This window comes from Chaetodon auriga, chromosome 4 (assembly GCF_051107435.1).
Source record: "Chaetodon auriga isolate fChaAug3 chromosome 4, fChaAug3.hap1, whole genome shotgun sequence".
NCBI lineage: Eukaryota > Metazoa > Chordata > Actinopteri > Chaetodontiformes > Chaetodontidae > Chaetodon > Chaetodon auriga.
Genome location: NC_135077.1, coordinates 9,277,371 through 9,299,840, shown reverse-complemented (window position 1 = coordinate 9,299,840; position 22,470 = coordinate 9,277,371). Strand labels below are relative to the sequence as shown.

Genomic DNA, 22,470 nt, shown 5'->3' with positions numbered 1-22,470 from the left:
TACAAGACTCGCAGATTCGGGTAGAGGGACGGTTTTAAAAATTAAATGAGTATTAGAATTAATGTTCAGTGGGTGAAATAGGTACTGGTAGTGTTGGCTGTCCTGACTTTGGAGATTTTTCCAACAGGTTTTTTGATAATAACAGGCAATGGTGAAATCCATGTGGGGCATTGCACTCAAATGAGGCCATAATATGAATGCACATTGGTAGTGTAAGGTTTTAAATCTGGCTAATATGTATTTTCTTGATGTGACTTTGTAACTGTTTTTAAGTAACTATGCTGCCAGCTAATAGACAGTTGTACACTGTTGTTATATAAATTATGATATAATTTACGTAATTTGATTTTGTTATTAAACCACTCAGTTACGGTGAAATATAAAGAGTTATTGTTAAATACAAGTTTAGTTGGAGGTTTATTGAAAATAAATTCCTGGTCACATCCGATCAAATAAATGCTCAGCATATGAGAAGACGTGTATGAAAAGACAATAGCAGAATGAGTTGCCTGGTGGGGAATCATCTTGACACCGTCGATAGTCTTTGTTTACACAGGCTCTGAGGTTGTAGCAGCGACATCTTGCGGTGAAACGCACAATTGCAATCCTTCACCTCGTCGAGGTCACGGACATGGAGTTGAAGCACAGCGCCACCCTGTGAGTCTGGTTGGGAAAACCCCGTCTGAGGGTAATAAATTACTAGAAATAATAAGGCATTCATGTCAGACCCGGGTAGATACTGACGGTCAATTTCTGACTTATTAACGGTTGCTACATGTGACTGTGCTTTGGGGGTGACACGGACAGACGTGATAAACCAATCACTCGCAGCTTATCACCCCCACGGCCAAACCATTCAATGCGAGTCAACTGTTACAGGAGCTAGAGAGTGGACGGCTGGGGGGCTACGGGGCGTAGCAGCAGAAATGTTGGCTAGCTTCGCCTACATTTAATGGGGGAAACAACCTTCTTCGATAGCGACAAGCGGTCCAGCCAGGTAGCCGAATGCTACTGCTTCCGTTGTAGCTAACAGGCAATTTGCTGGTCGGTAGCCAGCTAACTTTAGCCTTGTGACTTTCTGGCTTGGGCCCTGTTTCTGCCGCTGTCTACCAACGCTTCCGGAAAATTCAAGGTAATATTAGTTATTACTGGTTCCCTTATCTCATCGTCATGACAATACAAGACTGTGTTTTTGCTAATTCAGCTAGTTCTGTTTGCTAACTGGTGTTAGCTAATTGAGACTTGCTAGCTGACTATCTAATATCATGTATCGTTATTAACGTGCGGAGTACAGTCCGCGGCTATTCTCTGTATCTACTGTGTTATCAGTGCGGTTGTCATGTTAACTAGTTAAGCATCTCTTAACCGATGGACCCGCTAAAGTGCACAATATTTCATAGCATATGAGTACATAGCAAGAAATTCAGTCCACTGGAAATCATTACTCTTCGTGCACATAAACTGGGAGTTTTGGAGGCCGTCTGCATCTGTCCGAATAATGACTTCATCCCGGTACAGTTTGTGGTTGTTTTGTCACTGTGTCTAAATAACATCATCTCCAACAAAACACATAAAAACCACCTTCATCTGTGTAAAACCCCACTTTCCCCTCCATCTGGTCTGTTTTTTACTCTCATTTTAGGTCTCCATCATCATCAGTCTTACTAAGGCTGCAACTATAAAGTATTTTATTATTATTGTTATTAGTTAATCTGTGGATTAGTTATTAATTTAATCATTTAGTCAATGTTAAGTTGAAAAAAGTCAATGAAAAAAAAATGCATCACTGTTTCCATTGTTGACCAACAACTCCACACTCATAGATCATCAATTAAAACACATGGCAGAGAAAACCATCACATTTGAGTGGATGGAAGCAGCAGATGTTTGGTCAATAAATGATTTTGAACAATTTGATTACAAAGCTGCGACAACATTTGATTCTTTCTGTTTTCCCCGTTCAACCTTTTTAACCTTTACCTGTTCCTGTCCCCAGGGCCATGGATTTTCCTGGCCACTTTGAGCAGATCTTCCAGCAGCTCAACTATCAGCGTGTCCACGGTCAGCTGTGCGACTGCGTCATTGTGGTGGGCAGCAGACACTTCAAGGCCCACCGCTCAGTGCTGGCAGCCTGCAGCACCCACTTCAGAGCCCTGTTTACTGTTGCGGAGGGAGATGCCAGCATGAACATGATCCAGCTGGACAGCGAGGTTAGGATCTTAACAGCACTGATTTAGAAAGAGCAAGGACGATAGTGATGAGAATGAGTGTGATGATAAGAGGTGGGAGTTGAGCAGAGAGGACAACAGTGATAGTAATCAAGTATAATCTGCTTGCATGCCTTAAACTCTCTCTTGCCACTGCATTACATAGCGCCAGTGAGATCAATCAGCTTCTTGTTCACTTGCAGGTGGTCACAGCTGAAGCTTTTGCTGCTCTGGTGGACATGATGTACACCTCCACACTGATGCTGGGGGAGAGCAACGTCATGGACATCCTCCTTGCAGCCTCACATCTGCACCTCAACAATGTAGTCAAGGCCTGCAAACACTACCTGACCACACGCACCCTGCCCATGTCCCCCTCATCCGACAGACCCACCCATCACCACGCTCAGCAGGAGCAGCAGAGGCACAGGCAGCAGCAGCAACAGCAGCAGCAGCAGCAGCAGCAAGCAGTGGATTTAGCAGTGAACCCTACCCTAGCAGCTAATGCTAACCTCGCAGCAAACACTGCCACGTCAAAGTTGCAGCGCTCCTTCCTCCTGCAGCAGCTGGGGTTGAGCTTGGTGAGCTCAGCTTTGGGTGGGATGGAGGAGGACAGGGTTGGAAGTGTAGCTGGCAGAGGAGTAGTCGAACAGAGAGCCTCCTTCCCAATCCGGCGCTTCCACAAACGTAAGCCCTCTCTGGCCCTGGGCCTGTCAGAGGAGAGACCCAGGCAGAGGCAGCGTCCCTCTGCCCCAAACATGGGCCTGTTAGGAGAAGGAGGGGTGAGCGCAGAGCGAGAGGAAGGAGCCCTACTTTCCCCAGACTCCCACAAGATGGGAGATGAGTCCAAATTGGATGCTGCAATCACTGGCCTAGTAGGGATGTCTCAAGATGATCCTCAGATGCCCAGCCAGTCGGACAGTGGACATTGTGAGGGGGAGGACTTGGGGAGAATGCAGGGAGGGGTGAGCAAGGAGGAGGACATGGAAGACCAGGACCACCAGGACAACAGAGGGGGGGTGAAGATCAAGTCAGGGACAGAAGAGGAGGAGGTCGAAGAGCAGAAGGTAAAAAGTTGATTTGTTGTTTATGACAAACTCAGCAACTCTCACTAAGCTTCAAACAGCAATGCTTTCATGTTTATATCCTAAATCTCTCTTAATTGTTTTTTGTTTTGTTTCTTGGTGAGGTTTTGCTTGTAGCAGCACTTTTTTCCACTGTGGAGAACAACTATCTGTCAATGACATCAGCAGTTATCATCAATTGACATTAATGACAAGATAATACAAAACGTACAGTCTCCTTTGCCCTGAGTTGAAGCTCCTCCTTTGCTTCACGCAGGTGGTGGTTAAACGAGAGCCGTTGAGTTCGCCTGAGCCGACTGATGAAATCAGCGATGTGACGTCGCAGGCTGAAGGCAGCGACCCGGCTGAGCCCGGAGGCCAGGAGGAGGAGGAGAAGGCGGAGCTGAGCCCAGAGAGCAGTGACCGCAGCTTCACCTCCGAACCCCAACCCAGCTCTGACTCTCTGCTGCAGCCCAGCTCGCAGCTTCTCCTCAAGAGCAGCATGGGAGGAGGTGGCGGAGTTGGAGGAACTTTTGGGTGTAATAATGGACTCGGGGGCAAACCCGGTTTTAGTATTTCCAGCTTCCTCAGCCCTAAGGATTTCGGAAGCAGTGGGGCAGGGTTGGTTGCTGGAGAGGATGAACTCCCCAACACAACCACAGGCGATGCAGTAGCACATCACTTCCTGCTCAGACAGGAAGCTGCTGGGCCATCTGGCTCTACCTCTTCCTCTCTACTGCAGTCAGGTCCACTCGGCGGTGACAGTCGCAACAGTTTTGGAGACAGCCTACAAGCTGATTCTCTATTCCTCCGCCCCCTCCATGATGGTTTAGGGAACCCTAGAGGAAGTGGGGGAAGTGGAAGTGGAGGGCCTGGAGGAGTAGATCCCTTTGGTTTGGACTTCCAGCGCTCTAGCCTGGGGCTTCACTCCCTGGGGCGACCCTCTCGAGGCACGGGAGGCGGGACTGCCTCTGCTATGGGTTATCCAGGTTACAGACGTATTGCTCCGAAAATGGCCACCGGCATGGGAGGGGAGGAAGGAGCAAGTGACATTCTGCAGGACGCCGCCTCTTCCTCCTCAAGCCTGGCAAGTCCTCTGCTTCTAAACAAGAATGGTGGGTATGAGATGAACAGTGGTAGGCCCACCTCTCTCCCCCCTCAGCTGACCCGAGCTTCAGCCGACGTCCTGTCCAAGTGCAAGAAGGCCCTGTCGGAGCATAATGTGTTGGTGGTGGAGGGAGCTCGGAAGTATGCCTGTAAAATCTGCTGCAAAACCTTCCTCACCCTCACTGACTGTAAGAAACACATCCGAGTCCACACAGGAGAGAAACCCTACGCATGTCTCAAGTGTGGGAAGCGCTTCAGCCAGTCCTCCCACCTATACAAGCATTCCAAGACCACCTGCCTGCGCTGGCAGAACACTAACATGTCCAACGCGCTACTGTAGGACCCAGGTTACTGCATCAGAGCGCAGTGGGCCGACAGGATGGATGCATTTGGAATCAGTGATGGGCAGAATTTCAAGTCCCTAAAATGTTTTGATTTTTCTGAAAGCTGTGACAGATGTTCTGTGCAAACTAACCAGTCCTGCTCACAGACCAAAGATAGGGATCTCATAATGTAATGTTTCGTGGAGCAACCCACACTATCAAGTCGGTAAAAGTTGTCCTAAAGACATTTCGCCTGTAGAAAGATTGTTGGACATGCAAAAGCGTCACGTTTCTTGCTGTGGATTCCTAGGTCCATACATAAACACTGTACACTCATATATATATCATGAAATATTATGAGTATTATGATCTGGGCCAGTCTAAGCTTGCTTTTTAAAGCAGCCACACTGTTAGTTATATTGTGTTTGTAAATGGAGTGAAGTCTGGATCTGTTGAGGTGATCCCTTCATGCTGAACATCTGTACTTTGTGGTACACCGATGAAAACAAATTTGACTCAGTAATTATAACACTCAGTCTGAGTGTTTGCAGATTAGAGGCAGCTGTGCAGCATCGACATGAAGAACAAATGTTGTGTAAAATAGTGTCGTGACGCGTTAAATTTTCATTGCACATTTGTAAAACATGTAGCAACGTCCCACACCAGGAGTCATCGTAACAGTGCGTAAGTGACAGTGCCTCGTCGTATAGACTGGCTCATTGAGTTTGGGCTCCAGATGTAATGCCTGTAAGAATTGTTAGTGTACAACAGTGTGGACGGAGTCAACCTCAGCCCTGTGAGGCAGGCCGAGGTAATGCTGAATTTGACAGTTGATTCTATTACATGATTGAATTTAAGGCCACTGACATTGTTGACAGGAGCAACCCCCCCAAAAAACAAAAAATACACAGTACAGAAAGAAAAGTTTGGAGAAATGGGCAACTTTGAATTGCACTAATCAGCCCTTTTACCCCAATTTGCACTTGCCAGGCAGAGCGATTGTTCTGTTGTTTAGGGGAGCAAAAAAATAAATAAATTTAAAAAAGTCAGAGCAGTGAGGAAAAAAAAAGTGTCAGCTTATTATGTCTCGATTAAAAGCAGGAAGGAAATTGCATTTGTTGGTCTCTTTTTGAGGAAACTAATATTAATATAATTTTGCATTATAATGCCATTTTAGTAGCTAGATAACAACATCAGAGGAAGAGTTGCCCTAGATGCACCTTATTTTATGTCATGTGCAAAAATTGCAATTTGATTTTCATTTGTATAAGATACAGCACGAAGCGACTCTCCTTCCTTATTGGTTACTGGCTGAGAATGACCACAGAAAGTTCCGCTGTGGCCAACGAGTTTACTGACCGTCCACACATCAGTGTTGTTGTGTGTACAGTGTGTGTTTGTTTATTAAAAGGGCAACAAAGTTGTGCCGAGGGGCAGAGTCGTAAATATTGCACATTTGTGGTCGGTTTCATCGTTCTTCTCTTAGAGGAGAGACAGAAAGTTTATGAAGAGCAAAACTTTTGCATTGATTTGCTTCTGTACTTGGTGCTTTATACATGTCTCTTCAGACATCTACAGCACTTAGACCAATCATTCTTTTTTGTAACTAATCTGTTTATTGCAATGTTCAACTATGTGAAAACGTTGCTGTATTGCAATTATCCAACTCTACCAGCTCTCAAGGGTTTCCCCTTCCCCGTCAGGGTGCAAGCTAAAGGTTGTAGCATGTTTGCTAGCAGGAGATCTGTAATACACCATTTCTACAGTTTGTGAAATACACATGGGGGAAATCTCAACTAAATTTCAATAGTCTCCTCCTGGCGTTTTTTAAAAAGTTAATTTAAGGAGATTCAGCTGTTTTTTATGCATGTAACTGTATTTTGATGTCTACCTGTACCTTGATAAATGCTGTCATATCCTGTTAGTTTGACAGCTGTGGTTCAGTTGATTTGTGTAAGATTCAGAAAGAGGAGGAATCTAAACTTGTACCTCATAAAAAAAATAACATACAAAGGATTTTTACATCATCCCAGTTTCGGGCGCCTGACCTCCTGCTGGTTGTAAATAAGAGCAGCTTCACTGGTAGACGGTTGGTTAATTGAAATCAGTGTTCATACAGTGTTGTAGCGTTCTGTTTTAGTGAACCAAAAAGAAAAAATAACACTTTAAAATACATGTTTGCCTTTTTGTAGACTTATTGCTTGCTGTATTGTGTCGCCTACACTGTCGATGAGAAACACATGGTCACTGCTTCCATTTCTAGTTGGCACATTACTGTACTGTAGAGTCATCCCACTGTTAGCCTGTACAAAATTTCATTTGAAGCACATGTTAAAGGATAATCTTGACTTTTTACATCAGAAGAAAAATTGCCTTGTAGGATGCTCTCCCTGCAAACATAAGCTAACCCTCGACACTATGGGATCGATAGTAAAGTCGCTAAAGCTCGGCCACAGAATTTAAAACGATGGTCCAGTCTTAAATCTGACGTGTGTCTCTGTGCTCCCCACTCCCATTCAGCCTCCTCCGCATTCTGCAAAGAGGTCGCTGGGATATCCTCTTGAGAAATGACAGAGCTGTGGAGGTGATGAGTCGAAGGAGAGACGCAGTCCTCCAAAATGACTTCCATGTCTCACACAGTGGCCTGTTAAGGATTATCATGGTGCTGTCTTCTAAAGCCGTTGCATAAACGGTAAATGTGAATCTCTGGAAAATGCACTGACTGTATTTCCCCTGTATGAATATGCCAAAATGTTCAAAGACATAGAAGGCCTAAATTGATTCTGAAAGTCACTGCCTTATGCCCTGTAGCTTGAAAAGCTGGGCCTCTGTTGATATGCCAAATCTGAAATATCTGAAATATTTCTGTGTGTTTTTGTTTTTTTTTCTCCTGTATACCTAACATAGTGTAACCACGAGAGGACTAAATGTTTGTCTCTTTACTGTTGAAAGCTATGATGATTGTATAGTATGTTCAGTTGTTGCATAGACTGAATAAAAAAAAACAACCAAATTCCTTTTTTTTTTTTTTCTGCTGGCAACATTTTTATGAACTATGAGCCAAAACTGCACAGTGATTAGGCACGAATAAGGAAACATTGTATGACGCACTTCAAGCCCTGGTTTTATTGTAATCCTCTACAGAATAACTGGGAACATGAGTTGAACTGATGCTCCAGTGTTCAGCCAGTTGTCCGAGGGGAACCAGTTTCTTCTTACAGTTGGAGTCCTTTGATCATCGGCTCACCTCGCAGGCCCAGGAGGAGGTTGTTTGCTGCCAGGGCAGACATGGCGTTACGGGTCGTATAGGAGGCGCTGGCGATGTGTGGGAGAATCACTGTGGGAGGAGAGAATTAAAAAGACAAATGATAGGCAGTGAGAAGTGAGCGCGGTGATGCAAAGACCTCAGATTAAGCACCAGTAAGTCTGACAGACTCACCGCAGTTTTTGAGGGTAAAGAGGGGGTGACTTGTGGGCAGGGGCTCAGGAACAGTGACATCCAACCCAGCTCCAGCAATCTGCCCAGTGGACAGAGCCTCATACAGGTGGTCCTGGTTCACCACACCCCCTCTGACACAGAAACACCAGAATTATAGACAGACGCAGGAAAAGCAGTATATTCATGGCCAGATTAGCCTGCTAGCCTGCATTGACCCCCTGACTGACACGAGTTAGTGTCGGTATTTCAAATGTGAGTATTTGATAGAAAACATTCAGGTTTTAGACTGTTGTTGGAAAAATAATAATGGTGAGTTGCACGCTTTGCACGCAAGTAACTAAGTACATTTACTCACTGTAGTTAAGTACGATTGCGAGGTACTTGTACTTGAGTACTTCTACTCCATGACATTTCAGAGGGAAATATACTTTTTACTTCACTACATTTATTTAGCTGCTATACTTACTTGTTACTTTGATTTTACATACAAAATTTAAGATCAGTTTGTTAAATATCATGCATCATTATAGATTAAAGGCCCCACATGCCCTAACAGGGGTTTTCACCAAAGCTATGCAGGTATTTAAGTACGATCCCAAGTACTTGTTTCATCACTGACGGTTGGTCATTCAGCACTGAATGCATTGCAGCTCTTGCTGGGTTGCACCTTTCTTAGTCAAGTGTTTCATTACACAGCGTTGTGTACAACATGTTTAAGTGATGCAGCAGGTGTGTGTGTTTAAGATAAGGGTACCGGCTTGTGTTGATGAAGATGGAGGTATTTTTCATCTTGGAGAACAGGTCCTTGTTGCAGATCTCCTTTGTTTCCGGTGTTAGCGCACAGCACACAGTCAGGAAATCTGACTGCTTTGCCAGCTCATCTAAAGAGACTAGACCAGCAGACAGCATCATTGTTATCACATTACCGTAAAAGGCTGACTGTGTATCCACTGTGTGCTGATTTTAACAACATAAAATGCTGACGTGAGACATCTCAGTGCCCATAAATCTGAAGTCCTTACCATATTCTGCATTGATGATACTGGCCAGCTCAGGCCTGGGGGCCACATCTGTGTAGATGAACTTCTTTACTTTAAATGGTGCCAGACGCTCAGCGATAGCCACACCTTAGAGCACAAAGGCACCTTGTAAGAAGTTTCATATTTATAAGAAAACAGCAGCTTGATAGCATGCTGATATGCATGTTGTGTGGAGCGCTTCAGGCACTGTATGCTCACCAATCCTCCCCAGGCCCAGGATACCCACAGTGCTGTTGGCCAGCTCATATCCACACAGCCACAGAGTTCTCCATGTGCCCCAGCCACCACTGACACGAGAGAGAGGTGTATTTAACCTTTGACCCAAACAGATTTGAGTATGTATGTGCGTCAGTGTGTATGTAACGTTACGTCTTGGCTTCATGTGTGGCCTCGATCAGCCTCCTGGAAGTTGTGAGCAGCAGAGCCACCGTCAGCTCAGCCACAGAATCTGTCAGAACGTCAGGGGTGTAACCCACACGAATGCCTCTGCAGAAAAACACACACACACACACACACACACACACACACACACACACACACACACACACAATAGGTAAGTCTCTTGGGAACAATGGGTTTTCTTTGGTTTTATCACCATGTGTTACTATACACACAAGAAATAGAGAGATGGGAATCACCTTTTCTTGAGCTCCTCCAGAGAGAGATGGTCAAAACCTACTGACATGGTACTGAGGACCTTCAGGTTTGGACCTGAAAGGGTACACCAAACAGAAACAGAAACACACACACACACACACACACACACACACACACACACACACACACACACACACACACACACACACACATTCATTTGAGAGGGATTTTCAATGCATTCGTCCTTCATCTCACTCAAAGACTGTCCTCAGACCTGCAGCATCCAACAACTCTGCATCAATCTTCTCTGTGAGCACGCAGAGCAGACCATCAACACCTTTGACCCTCTGCAGCAGCTCCTTCCTGGGCACGGGGACGTCATCTGAGTCCCACAGCTCAAACTGCACCCTGAGAAATATGAAACCATGACTGAAGATCCAATTCTACTCCTAAGCATGCACAGAAGAAAATTAATTGCTTCAGTCAAAGCAAAGATACACAGTATCTCAAGCTGTATCACATGTACTGCAGTTCTTCACAGAAACACTGGAACTTTAAGGTGCAGGCAAGTGTGCTGTGGGGGAATACACTTTAGGCTACCTGTCTTATCTGACTAACCTAAGGGCAAACATTAGCAGTCCTGTTTACTCAAAGTCAATGATGAACCTCACAAAGCAGACATTTCAAGTTTAGAGATGTATCATAGTCAAATCAGCTACATAACATTATTAATTGCTCATACAAGATGTTCTATATAGAAACCAGTTAATTGTAAATGACTCACTGTCCAGATTCACGGAGGATCTTCAGGCCCTCGGGTGGGATCTGTCGGGTGACATAGACTCGTGGTAGGCTTGACATTTCCCTCTGCACACTGCTTGTTAGAGCTCCAGTGATATTCCGAGGAGTAACGGCGATCCGCTGGAGCCGACGCAGTGCCATACGACTGCACCACATTGCCACAAGAGGGTAGATCTGTGGGCAGGTGTCCCAGAGGTGAAAGTGGTACTTTGGAGTCTGTTGTGTGCATGCACTTGATTTTGGCTCTAGTTCAGGGGGAGGTCCCTGTGTGTGTCTCTAACCAATGTGATCACAGTGAGATTGTCTCTAAAGTCTGAAGTTTCGGGTACTGTCCAAGACAACAAAACACAAAGTCACTCATTTTTTGTTTGGCTTTAAGTGAATTTGAGGTCATCGCAGACCAAAATGGATTATGAAATACAGATATATACACCTAACAAAGACATACAAACTCTTTCTCTCACCCTCACACACTCACACACACACACACACACACCTACATTCTGTACACAGACACAAATTATACATATATTTTAAAGAAAGCAGTTGACTCATATCTTCTTCACATCATTGCCCAGGATGGGGGTCAGTGGGTATGTAAATGTTTCACTTGGTTGTTGACCTTTGTTTCTTTAAACAGTGGATGACCCAGACCCTGTTTTGTGTTTTCTGGTCTGTGTCTCTGGTACGAACTGGTTCAGCATGTGTTTACTTGCCAAATGAAGCTGAGTTTTATACAATGATATGCTTTTGTTTTTTTCAAATGACACTACATTGTAGCAGATCAGTCAAACAGTCGAGACTGATGTCCAAAGCAGGTCTGCATAGATATACATGCACAGAGAAAACAAGAACAAATAAAACTATGTATAAACCAAATGAATTAAAGTTATCAAAAGTAACTTACAAATGTATTTGCAAAATGTATAATGTTCTTTAATGGTTTGAAATTGCCACTTGCCAGTAGCATTCTTGAAAGAATAAATAATGTTTTGCTTCCCAACCATTGAGTTTTGTGAATGAAATATTGTGCCAATTAGATTTATAATGAAATGAATGACATTGTCTGTATTACCATGGAAATAGATGGCACACTGCTTGCTCAATGACTGATTTTCCACAGATTGAAAAGGACTGAAAAGGATACCACTACCACATAAATGCTGGTTGGAAGAGGTAAGCGTACTATCTAAAGCTCATCATCCATATATATACACATATATTTACATACAGTACACACACACACACACACACACACACACACGCACACACACACACACACACATATGTGTATATATATGTATATACTCTATATACATTTGTCACAAATGTAGTCCTGAAAAATGCTGTCAATCTATTGGTTGACCTTGATCATGTGACTGTGGTAACCCGGAAACACTCCAGATTTTTAACCAGTCACAGCCATTCATTCGCTATTGCTCGTCGCGCATACTGACAGGTAGCTACGTAAGATTATTTCTGTTATTTTCACAACGTTTACAACGAATTTATCATATTGATTGGCTGAATGGTAAATTCTCAAATGTCTGTCTTCTCTGGGGAGTTATTAGTAGCCTAACTTGTGTGCCATCACTTTTAACGAGTTTATGACAAGTGTCCTCGCCACCGGCATCAGGCAGCAGTGGCACTCAGTGCTAGCTAGCCGTAGCTGCTAACGTTGAGATTTCTTCAGCAGGTTCATAAATGATCCAGCGTTGTTATGGTGGCTGTATTATTTAACTGTTACAAGACGTCACTACGTTTGTTCAAATGAACCGCTTTATATTGGCGCGAGGGACAGTTGTCAGGTCATCAACGTTGCTGACAACCATAGTTAGCTGGCAGTTACAGCAAGTTAGCCGTCTAACGCTAGCTAACTTCCAACAGGGCGTTGGTTAAAGATCATCACCGGTAACGAGCAAAACGTTTAATAACTTAGGTAATGACTGTCTGTATTTTTATATGTTTTAACAGGTATAGTCGTTATCTCTCAGACAGTTGAATTCCCCCCTTTTCCCCTCCCGGCATGGCTGCAGACTCGATGGAGATTGACGACTCTCTGTACAGGCAGGTGTACCGTTTCAGCTTTACATCACAGTCTGCTGTAGTCTTCCTTACTAAAGCACTTGAACCAGGCAGTGAATACAGGAAATGACAGCACTGTGCTTTATGCTACAGGAAGTACAGTCATTGCTTCTCACTTTTCCTTCTTGATCTCGAGCACATTTCCTCACACTTCCTCTTCCTTCTTCTCCCTCTCTCCAGCCGCCAGCGATATGTGCTGGGAGACAGTGCTATGCACCAGATGGCTCAGTCCTCAGTCTTTCTCAGTGGAATGGGAGGGCTGGGGATTGAGATAGGTAGGCTACATATCACATCATTGCACAACAGCACTATAATATATCCATTCCCATAGTATTCACACAATTTGCTTTGCCAAATGTGGACTAACACTGAGCAACTTGACCTCTGGTTTTGCAGCAAAGAATATTGTCCTGGCTGGTGTGAAGGTATGCACTCTTCCCTAAATATCATGATTGTCCAACACCATGACAACAGTATACGGTGCTTCAAAGTGGAGTGTCTTGAGAGTTGGTCCTCCTGTGACTTATTGTATCTGTGTGCGTGTGTGTGTGTGTGTGTGTGTGCAGGCAGTCACGCTTCATGACACAAAGCAGTGTGAGACCTGGGATCTTGGCTCCAACTTCTTTATCCACAGTGAGGATGTGTTGAGCCAGAGGAGGAGGTAAAATGTCCACAACATCCACTATCTCAGTTTATTTGTCTGACTTTTGCACATTCTTATCCACCCTCTCTTACTTGTCTACCACAGAGTGGAGGCAGTGTGCCCTCGGGTCACAGAGTTGAACCCTTATGTCCATGTTGACATGTCTTCCTCTGCGCTGGACGAGAACACTGATCTCAGCTTTCTCAGAAAGTACCAGGTAAGGTGCTGCTTTTCAGACTCTGGGTTGTGACCAACCTGTTGGTCTTAGGAAATTTTAAATGGGTTGCTCTCAGTAAAATAGTTGAAGTCTCTCATATTTTTTTATCTAAACACTCAGTGGGAATGCTAGAGTTAAAGGTCAATATTTGAAAGTATGTAACTGCCAAAACATCTGTTTGGATTTGATCAAACTTTCAGGGTATCCAGTCACAGGCTCAGGGACTGTCTGCATTATATGTTTACTTTAATTGAAAAATCATGTCATTTGGTTTTGGATGGTAGCTTACTTTAGTTAAGACCTGTATTGGAGACTGCAGGTAACATTTAGTGTCTGACAGCCGGGCCTCTGCTCTGCTCTCTCCTCCAGTGTGTGATTCTGACTGAAGCCAGACTGAGCCTACAGAAGAGAGTGAATGAGTTCTGTCACTCACAACAACCCCCCATCAGAGTAAGTGCACAGTCCATATAATGGTCATACATCACAGAGCATTAGCTAAACCATGTCTTACACATGGGAAACTCACTATCAATCAAATATTAACCAAACTGTTTTGCTTTATGTCCTCCTCAGTTCATTGGCTGTGATGCATATGGCATCTGTGTGCGGGTGTTTTGTGATTTCGGAGAGGCGTTTGAGGTGTCAGATCCCACAGGAGAGGAGCCCAAGGAGATATTCATCCAAACAATCACTCAGGTACTGAACACTTGAGTCCTCGATCCCACAGTTTGTACCCATAAGTGCAGTCCTTCCTGTCATAGATTTCACTCTCTGCAATCATGTTTATCTGATTATCTGTTTAGTTTTTGCCAACTGAAAGGATTTATTTCATCCTGTCACCTGTTTTTTCTTTAATTGTCTGAGATGGAAATATGAGCCCACAAAGACAGTGCCTGCTCCTCAAGAAAAAAAACACTTGATCTCCTTTTGACCATTCAGGACAATCCTGGGGTGGTGACCTGCATGGAAAACCAACCGCATGGCCTACAAACAGGCCAGAACGTTGTCTTCAGAGAGGTCAATGGCATGGTGGAGCTCAACGGCACTGTGCGACAGGTTTCAGGTATTATTTCTGCATAGTAGGAAATAAGCTCAGTATCTTTGATGATTTACAGTTTATTATTGTAATTATTTAGCACCATCATACCAAGTGAGTCACAGATTTGTGTGTGTGTGTGTGTGTGTGTGTGTGTGTGTGTGTGTGTGTGTGTGTTTTTCTGGATTGAATGTGTGTGTGGTATCAGTCCTCTCCCCACACAGTTTTGCAATAGGAGACACATCCCAACTACAACCATATGCACATGGAGGTTTCTTTGTCCTGGTGAAAACCCCAAAGACATACAGATTTGTGAGTTCATAGTGGTCATATCAAGTAGAAATATCACAAAAAAAATAAGAATTTTTAAATAAACATTTTCTGTGTGTGTGTCCCTGCATTGATCTATTTTATATATTTCAGGAGACAATGGAGAGGCAGCTGTGTGATCCACAGGTCCTGACTCCAGACTTCAGTAAACCAGAGGTGAGACTTTAAAGCTGTTAGTGGAGACACAGGAGAGACTCTGGAGATCACAAAGCAAGAATGACAGAACTTAATGACAGACGGCTTTCTGAGAAGTTCTTTAAGATTTCTAATGTTAATTTCAGTGAAGGCGGATATCTCGATGGTAGTGTAGGTAATTGTAGGTAATGTAGTGAGTTTATCCAAACAGTTTCCTCACAATCATTTTTTTATATTTACCCGTCAGGCCCCACTACAGATCCATGCAGCCATGCTGGCTCTGGATGCCTTCCAGGAGCAGCTCAGTAGACTTCCCAACATTGGGTAAACCAAATATGTCTCTGCTTTTCAGTCTGCTGCTCTACTTACTGTGCTCGATCAGTATCTTAACATCTCATTCGTCGTGGCTGTGGTTTTGAGTGTGTGATGTTGAAATGTAACACGTTCACTTTTGAGCAGTTTCACTTTGATGCCATCAGGTGTTTACAGGATGCTGAGGTTTTACTGAAGCTAACTGAAGAAGTGAATGCAACTCTCAGGAACAAAGTGAGTGTTTTTTTTCCATCTCTTGTGTTTTCATTCTCTTGAACCTGCGAAGATGCACATATGTCCACATATGATAGATGGTTGCAATGCGCACAGATGCCTTAATGTCTCTCTGTCTTTGTGCTTCCTCTCCCCCTTTTTCTTCCAGGCTTCTGTGAACACTGAGTTGGTACGCTGTTTGTCGAGAACAGCAAGGGGGACTCTTCCTGCGTTAGCGGCAGCCGTAGGAGGTCTTGCCAGCCAGGAAGTTCTTAAGGCCATCACAGGGAAGTTTGCACCACTGCAGCAATGGGTATGTAACAGAAGTGAAATGGTACTTGTTGAAAGCCCAGTCTACACCTTTTCCTGAGCAACAGAGCATAGAGCAACTTTGATAGGTTTTAACACAATTTGTTCACAATCAACATTCCTGTAGCTGTTAATTCTTGTTTCTCCTGTGTTTAGTTTTATCTTGATGCCATTGAGGTAGTCAGGCCACTTCAGTCTGTTCCTGCTGAGGAGTTTTTCCCAAGGGGTGATCGGTATGATGGACTACGAGCTTGCATCGGTGAATCAATGTGTCTGCAACTGCACAAGCTCAGGGTCTTCATGGTAAGGACTGTGCAGTACAAAAAAGGCCTCTCATATGTACCTAATTTAAGGTTTGTGTCCAAATGAACCACACAATGTCCTCACTTCCAGGTGGGCTGTGGTGCCATTGGCTGTGAGATGCTGAAAAACTTTGCCCTGCTTGGAGTGGGGTTAGCCAAGAACTCAGGGGAGGTGGGCAGTCTTTTTATGCTTCCCCTGCTCTGTTTGACTATTTCTTTTATGTCTTGCAAAATATTTAACTGTTTGGCTTTATGTGTTCAGTGAAACTTTGCACTCTGCACCTGTCAATTCTCAGGTATGCATCACAGACCCAGACCTTATAGAAAAGTCCAACCTCAATCGTCAGTTTCTCTTCAGACCACATCATATACAGGTGAACAGATGCCCAGATGTCCAAATCCACCTTTCTTTTTCTCCACTGTTCTCACCTCCCATTCCTCTTCCTTTTCACAACCATAGCTCAAATGTGTCCTCTACCATTCACACTAAAGCACTCGGATTACACTCAAAATTAAAGAGAAACTTGATTGGAATCAACCACATAGACATTCACACATTTTTTTCCCGGTCCTCGTGTGTCTCAGAAACCGAAGAGTACCACAGCAGCAGAAGCCACTCGCGATATCAACCCCGACCTGCAGGTGGATGCTCACCTCAACAAGGTGTGTCCGGCTACTGAGAGCATCTACAGCGACTCCTTCTACTCTCGCCTAAACCTCGTGGTCACCGCGCTGGACAACGTGGAGGCTCGGAGATACGTAGACAGGTTGGTGTAAATATTAAAGTGATCAAATCAATGCTTTCTAAAGCATTCAGTTTTTTTTGTTTCCCTGAGTAGTGGCCGTAATTTTATTTTCACTGACTGAACCCGCCATAAACCAGGAGAGAGCATGCATAGGACGTGAATGTCGGAGTTGCAAAGGTATTTCATGAAAAAGTTCCGAATTTGACCAATAATTGATATTATGTTTCTGCATGTATTTGTGTTTCAGCCGCTGTGTATCCAATCAGAGAGCTCTCCTGGACTCTGGCACCATGGGAACTAAAGGACACACAGAAATCATTGTGCCAAATTTGACAGAGTCCTACAATAGCCATGTGAGTATGTGTGTGAGTTTGAGTATGTGTGACCATGTTTGTGTTTTTTCCTCTAATTTATTCCCTGTATTACCTCAGTCCTTCACCAGACCTGCTTCATAGACCACATACCTTACGTCCTTCCAGCGCTCCTAAATATATCCTTTCCTTTACTTACCAGAGGGACCCCCCAGAAGAGGAGATCCCATTCTGCACTCTCAAGTCTTTCCCTTCTGTCATAGAGCACACCATTCAATGGGCTCGAGACAAGGTCAGCCCGCTTAAAACCCACCAAGTGATCACTATTATCATTTTTGACAGTTTGTGTCAGTGTGCTGTCCAAGTCCTAAACTTTTTCTTTGGCTTTGTCTAGTTTGAGAATGCGTTTGTCCACAAGCCCTCCATGTACAACTCATTCTGGCAGACCCACCCTTCGGCTGAAGTGGTGTTACAGGTAAAACATTAAGCTTTGCTCTGAGTTATGATAAACAGCCTTTGTGTTGGTCTATGCCAGCAACATAATACTTCATAAAAGATCTGTGTGTGTGTGTGTGTGTGTGTAGAGGATGCAGGCGGGGGAAAGTCTGGAGGGGTCATTCCAGGTCATTAAGCTGCTGAGCAGACGGCCTAGCCAATGGGAGCAGTGCATTGCTATTGCCCGTCTGAAATTTGAAAAGTATTTCAAGAGAAAGGTAATGAGTCTCCTCCTGAAAATACATGTTCATCAGGTGAATGTACTGTATGCATGATGTGCGGTGTTAACATGTAACTGATGTTTTTATTTAGGCCCTACAACTCTTGCACTCTTTCCCCCTGGATACAAGGTTAAAAGACGGAAGTAAGTTTTTCTCCAACAGCTGTCTACGCAACAACTTGACATGCATAAGTGCAGTATGAAGTGTCCTTAAAAGCAGAGAATGTAGTGAATTCTTCTTCCTTTCCGTAGGTTTGTTTTGGCAGTCCCCAAAAAGAACTCCAGCACCTTTGGATTTTGACTTGAAAGACTCTTTGTGAGTGCGCTCTTATGTTACACTTTAAGCCCTTCTTGTGTTGTATGTTTCATATCTAAGCTTGCCAAAACCCACCTCTTTCCCCATCAGGCACTTCACCTTCATCGTCAGCACTGCCCGGCTCTTCGCAGAGATATATAACATCCCTTACTCAGAAAAGGCAGGTCACCAACACTCACGCATACAAGCGCTGTACACATGCACTTACTCACTGACTCACTCACTGAACCTTTCCGTCTTTCTCAGGATGTCTCTGAAGAGGCGGTGACCAGGATCCTGTCAGATGTCAATATTCCTGAATACAGCCCTTCAGAGAAAGTAAGCTTTTCGGTCTGATCTTTGATTCCTATCTTGTAAAAAAAATATCCTAATCTTGTCGATTGTGTTGGATCTGTCCCTTCCAGTGTATAGAGACCGATGAGACGGCAAGGAAGCCCGATCAGATAAAGATGCCTCTAAGCAGTGAAGAGGAGAGGGAGGCCATCACACAGCTGGAACAAGCCATCGCTACTGACAGTGTCACAACAGGTTCGCGATTCAAGACAAACCCAACACTGCTAACTTTTAAATCTGTATTGTTTCACCCATTTTGACAGTGTGAATAGTTAGGAACATGCACTCTCTCTCTCACTTTTACATGTATCTGTGCTTTCACGTGTAGAGAGGTTACGCTTGAGTCCACTGCAGTTCGAAAAGGACGACGACAGCAACGGCCACATGGACTTTGTCGCATCGGCATCTGCTCTCAGAGCCAGGATGTACTCCATCGAACCAGCTGACAGACTCAAGACCAAACGCATCGCTGGCAAGATCATCCCCGCTATTGCCACAGCAACAGCTGCTGTGGCTGGCTTGGTGAGAACATTTTGATATTTTGCCATTTATTGATGGTTTAACGTGGTGTCGTTGATTTGAAACATCTACAGATTTTTCAGCTTTAATTTATTAACAGCTGAATAGGTTTTTCAGCATTACTGCTGCTTGACGATATGATTTTTACTATTTTTGTCCATTTGTTCACACATGCTAGTGCACGCAACCCCCATATAGCTATCTCTCTGGGCCTATACGTCAGGGGCCAACCCGGCCCCATGGGTCAAGGCCTGGCCTCCGCCTGTCCCAGAGTGGTGCTTGTTGTTATTGGACTTCTTTGTTAGTTTTGTATTTGCCATAACAAATGGCATGTTTGAGCAGAGGGGACTTCAAGAGAGGGTTAAGAAACTTTTAAGAAGTTGTAGGTTTTTTTCAGACACGTCCACCTAGTAGGAGACCCAGAACACAGTGGGGAGTTTATAAATCTCATCTGGTTTGGCATCTCGCAGGAGGAGCTGGAAAATGTTGCTGGCAACAGGGACATTTGGACTATCTCACTTAGTCAAAGTGCTGAAATTGATTCCAGTGTTCAGTACTAATATCTGGTATTATATATGTATAATAAATCAGTAATTTGTGTTTTCATGTACTCAGGTGGCCCTCGAATTGATCAAGGTGGTTGGAGCCTACGAGTTTGAATCGTACAAAAACTGCTTCTTTAATTTGGCCATCCCTGTCGTGGTGCTTACTGAGCCTGCTGTCGTTAAAAGGACGCCCATCAGGTGAGGGCCACGCGTCTCACTGCTCTGTCACACTACTCAAAAGTGATAAAACATCTTTCTTTTTCTGGTACGATAGCATTGCTGTTTTGACTCCATGCATTGAAAATGTCAAGATGGCATCAAATGCAGGATGTTTAGCCATGTTTCACATTATAGCTCTGTGACGTCTTCCACAGGGACGATATCTACTTCTCCATCTGGGACTGTTGGACTATCTTTGGCCACGAGGACTTCACTCTTTCTGACTTCATGAATGCAGTGAGGGTGAGAACCATAGACTCGTACTTTGTTTTATTAGCATTTCAGATGCAGGTACCCCATCAGCGAATGTCCCCTGATGTTTTACTTGCTTTAATTGATCTATTTTATTTCAGGAAAAGTATGGAATCGAGCCAACTATGGTCGTCCATGGTGTGAAGATGCTCTATGTGCCTGTGATGCCTGGACACTCAAAAAGACTCAAACTGACGTAAGTGTTTCCTGATTGGATGCTTTCTGTCGCCCTGTGGACCTTTGCTTGACTGTGTGTTTTGTTGGAGCTTTTTTGGACAAAAGTTGATGAGTAGATACTCTTATTTGGTGAAGCATCTCAAACCTGTTCATGCTCCTGTTTTTTTTAAGCCAATTTGAAATGATTCCCGTTGATTACTCACTCTGAAATGATTCATCCTTTGGCTAAACTGAACGGATGCATTTTACCCATGACCCTCTGCAGGATGCAGAAGCTGATCAAGCCATCAGTGGACCGCCGCTACGTCGACCTCACGGTGTCATTTGCTCCAGAGGCAGACGGAGACGATGACCTCCCCGGTCCCCCAGTCAGGTACTACTTCAGCCGCAGTGGAGAGATGCCCTGACACCTTCCTAGATGTTGTCCTCAAACCTCTTGTGTCCTTACTTCCCTTCTTTCATGTAAATTCTTGTACCCCAATAACCCTGTACTTCACGGAGCAAGGAAAGGCCAGTCCTGGTCCCAGTTATTCTTGCCCCAGATCAAGCCAGTGGAACACGAGGCTGCTTGAGTAGCACTTACCTGTACCTGTGTACATATATTTTCTCTGTTCTGTTTTCTACTCTGTTGAAATGCACAGCTCCGCCTGTGCCGATGCCTTAATTGATTAATAACCTTTTTCTGTTTGTGGCAGTGAGTCTGACTAAAAACTGTTTACAGAAACCTGCATACTCCCAACACACAGCCCCATTAGCCTTCTGTTTCAAGTCTGCCAGGCCCTAAAACGGGTGGTGGTAGGACTGTTGAGGCTGTTAAGTAATTTTCCACTTGGCAGGCATCACATCTTTCTCAGAGTCCTCTTGGCTTTGAAATTATTGCCAACCACCGAATTTGCCAGTTGTTGGTCATCTCCCCTTGTAGAAAATGGTCAGTCCCATATTTGTTGTATAATTTAGAGGTGCAAAAGGTCAATAGCGAAAACCACCAAAGATACTGATTATCATTGTGTCCGCAGATGATTTTTCTCTTTTATGATCACTTTGACTGCCTCATAAAAACACGCTTATATCACAGGAGATAGGTATTACTCAAACATTAAAGAGTAACAAACGCCAGCAGCGTCTTCATCGCAGGTTGATGCACGTCAGCTCTTTGGGATATATCACTGTCCTATTGATCGCTGCTTCACATAAGCAGCAGTTTTATCACATTTCTTCCCCGGTCAATTGATGTGCATCAAATGACGCAGCAGATGTGTGTTGCACTTACCACTTTGGGTAAAACCACCTACTCATTGTAGCTGCTAGTCGTACCGGTCTTGTTAAATACTTCAGAAATGACAGTACTGACACCTGTTAACACCTCTGGGTAAACTATGTTTTTCATTAGATTATGTAATGGCACGAGTTCAACTCACAAAGACCTTTTTTTTTTGACTGTAAGCATCTGGAATCACACTCCTGCTATTTTAAAACACCTTTTTTTTTTTAAAAAAAGGAAGTCTTTGCTGTTCATGATTTATTTGTTGTATTTGTTTATGGATATGTGTCCATGACTTGTATTTATTTACTTGTTACTCATTTTTGTCACTTTTTCGTGTCAAACTGAGCCTGTGTTGATGATCTTTGTTGAGTCATGGTGCACTGGTTAATCATGAATCAATGATGAACAAAAGTCATCCTAAAAGGGGTTTATCCAGGGGTGTAAATCGCCATTCTGTTCAGTTCCAGTTGAAGGTTGTGGAAAGGGTCTTTGACATAGTCTGCTTTGGGTTATATTGGCAGTATTGTCAATGCAATTTTGAATAAAATCATTAGAACATATAGTGAGATGTTCCAGACAGTCCACCCGCAGCGCACGAACAGGTGATCAACTGTCATCAAAACAAAGACAAAAGTCACGCAGAAGGTTTCCTAGACCACATTTATTTTTCTCCCCATAACCAGAGGTGGTGAGTTTCGCTTTGCACAGAACATGTCTATCATAGTGGCAACACTTCCTGTGCAGTGAATGTCATAAGTGTAAAAAAACAAAACAGTGTTAACGAGTGACAACGATAATGATGTATGTTTTTGTGACAGACAACCAATCAACCAATGGTCTAATAAAATGTGAGATTTCAGGATGTCCTCTAGACCGAAGCTGCTCTGTGTCTTTGTTCTAAATGCATCACAGC

At 43.9% G+C, this 22,470-nt stretch overlaps 3 protein-coding genes across 4 annotated transcripts; 2 read left to right on the top strand and 1 right to left on the bottom strand.

The window, feature by feature from the left end:
- The first annotated feature begins 597 nt into the window (after window positions 1-597).
- Window positions 598-7,703, top strand: zbtb5 (zinc finger and BTB domain containing 5). The gene is made up of 4 exons (XM_076727840.1): window positions 598-1,132; window positions 1,997-2,210; window positions 2,411-3,274; window positions 3,549-7,703. The coding sequence occupies exons 2-4, from the start codon at window positions 2,001-2,003 to the stop codon at window positions 4,716-4,718; spliced, it is 2,244 nt and encodes a 747-aa protein (XP_076583955.1). The 5' UTR covers window positions 598-1,132; window positions 1,997-2,000; the 3' UTR covers window positions 4,719-7,703.
- A 213-nt stretch (window positions 7,704-7,916) lies between these two features.
- On the bottom strand, window positions 7,917-10,734 carry grhprb (glyoxylate reductase/hydroxypyruvate reductase b). Of its 2 annotated transcripts, none has more exons than XM_076729190.1 (9): window positions 10,562-10,734; window positions 10,052-10,185; window positions 9,819-9,891; window positions 9,550-9,666; window positions 9,379-9,467; window positions 9,163-9,267; window positions 8,895-9,030; window positions 8,141-8,271; window positions 7,917-8,038 (listed from the first exon to the last, which is right to left on the bottom strand). In XM_076729190.1, exons 1-9 carry the CDS (start codon window positions 10,732-10,734, stop codon window positions 7,917-7,919), a joined length of 1,080 nt encoding a protein of 359 aa, XP_076585305.1. The 2 variants fall into 2 exon arrangements, with proteins under 2 accessions (XP_076585305.1, XP_076585304.1); XM_076729189.1 differs by having other exon boundaries at window positions 9,550-9,700; window positions 9,820-9,891.
- Window positions 10,735-11,999: 1,265 nt separating this feature from the next.
- Window positions 12,000-22,428, top strand: uba6 (ubiquitin like modifier activating enzyme 6). Its single transcript, XM_076727839.1, has 32 exons — window positions 12,000-12,037; window positions 12,553-12,645; window positions 12,844-12,938; window positions 13,060-13,088; window positions 13,230-13,324; window positions 13,412-13,523; window positions 13,893-13,973; window positions 14,097-14,219; window positions 14,463-14,586; window positions 14,768-14,871; window positions 14,983-15,045; window positions 15,272-15,348; window positions 15,504-15,570; window positions 15,719-15,862; window positions 16,015-16,161; window positions 16,252-16,332; window positions 16,457-16,534; window positions 16,746-16,927; window positions 17,154-17,259; window positions 17,420-17,509; window positions 17,612-17,692; window positions 17,802-17,930; window positions 18,025-18,076; window positions 18,185-18,248; window positions 18,339-18,408; window positions 18,495-18,566; window positions 18,653-18,776; window positions 18,910-19,103; window positions 19,716-19,843; window positions 20,020-20,107; window positions 20,218-20,312; window positions 20,559-22,428. The coding sequence occupies exons 2-32, from the start codon at window positions 12,605-12,607 to the stop codon at window positions 20,698-20,700; spliced, it is 3,078 nt and encodes a 1,025-aa protein (XP_076583954.1). The 5' UTR covers window positions 12,000-12,037; window positions 12,553-12,604; the 3' UTR covers window positions 20,701-22,428.
- The last annotated feature ends 42 nt before the right edge of the window (window positions 22,429-22,470 follow it).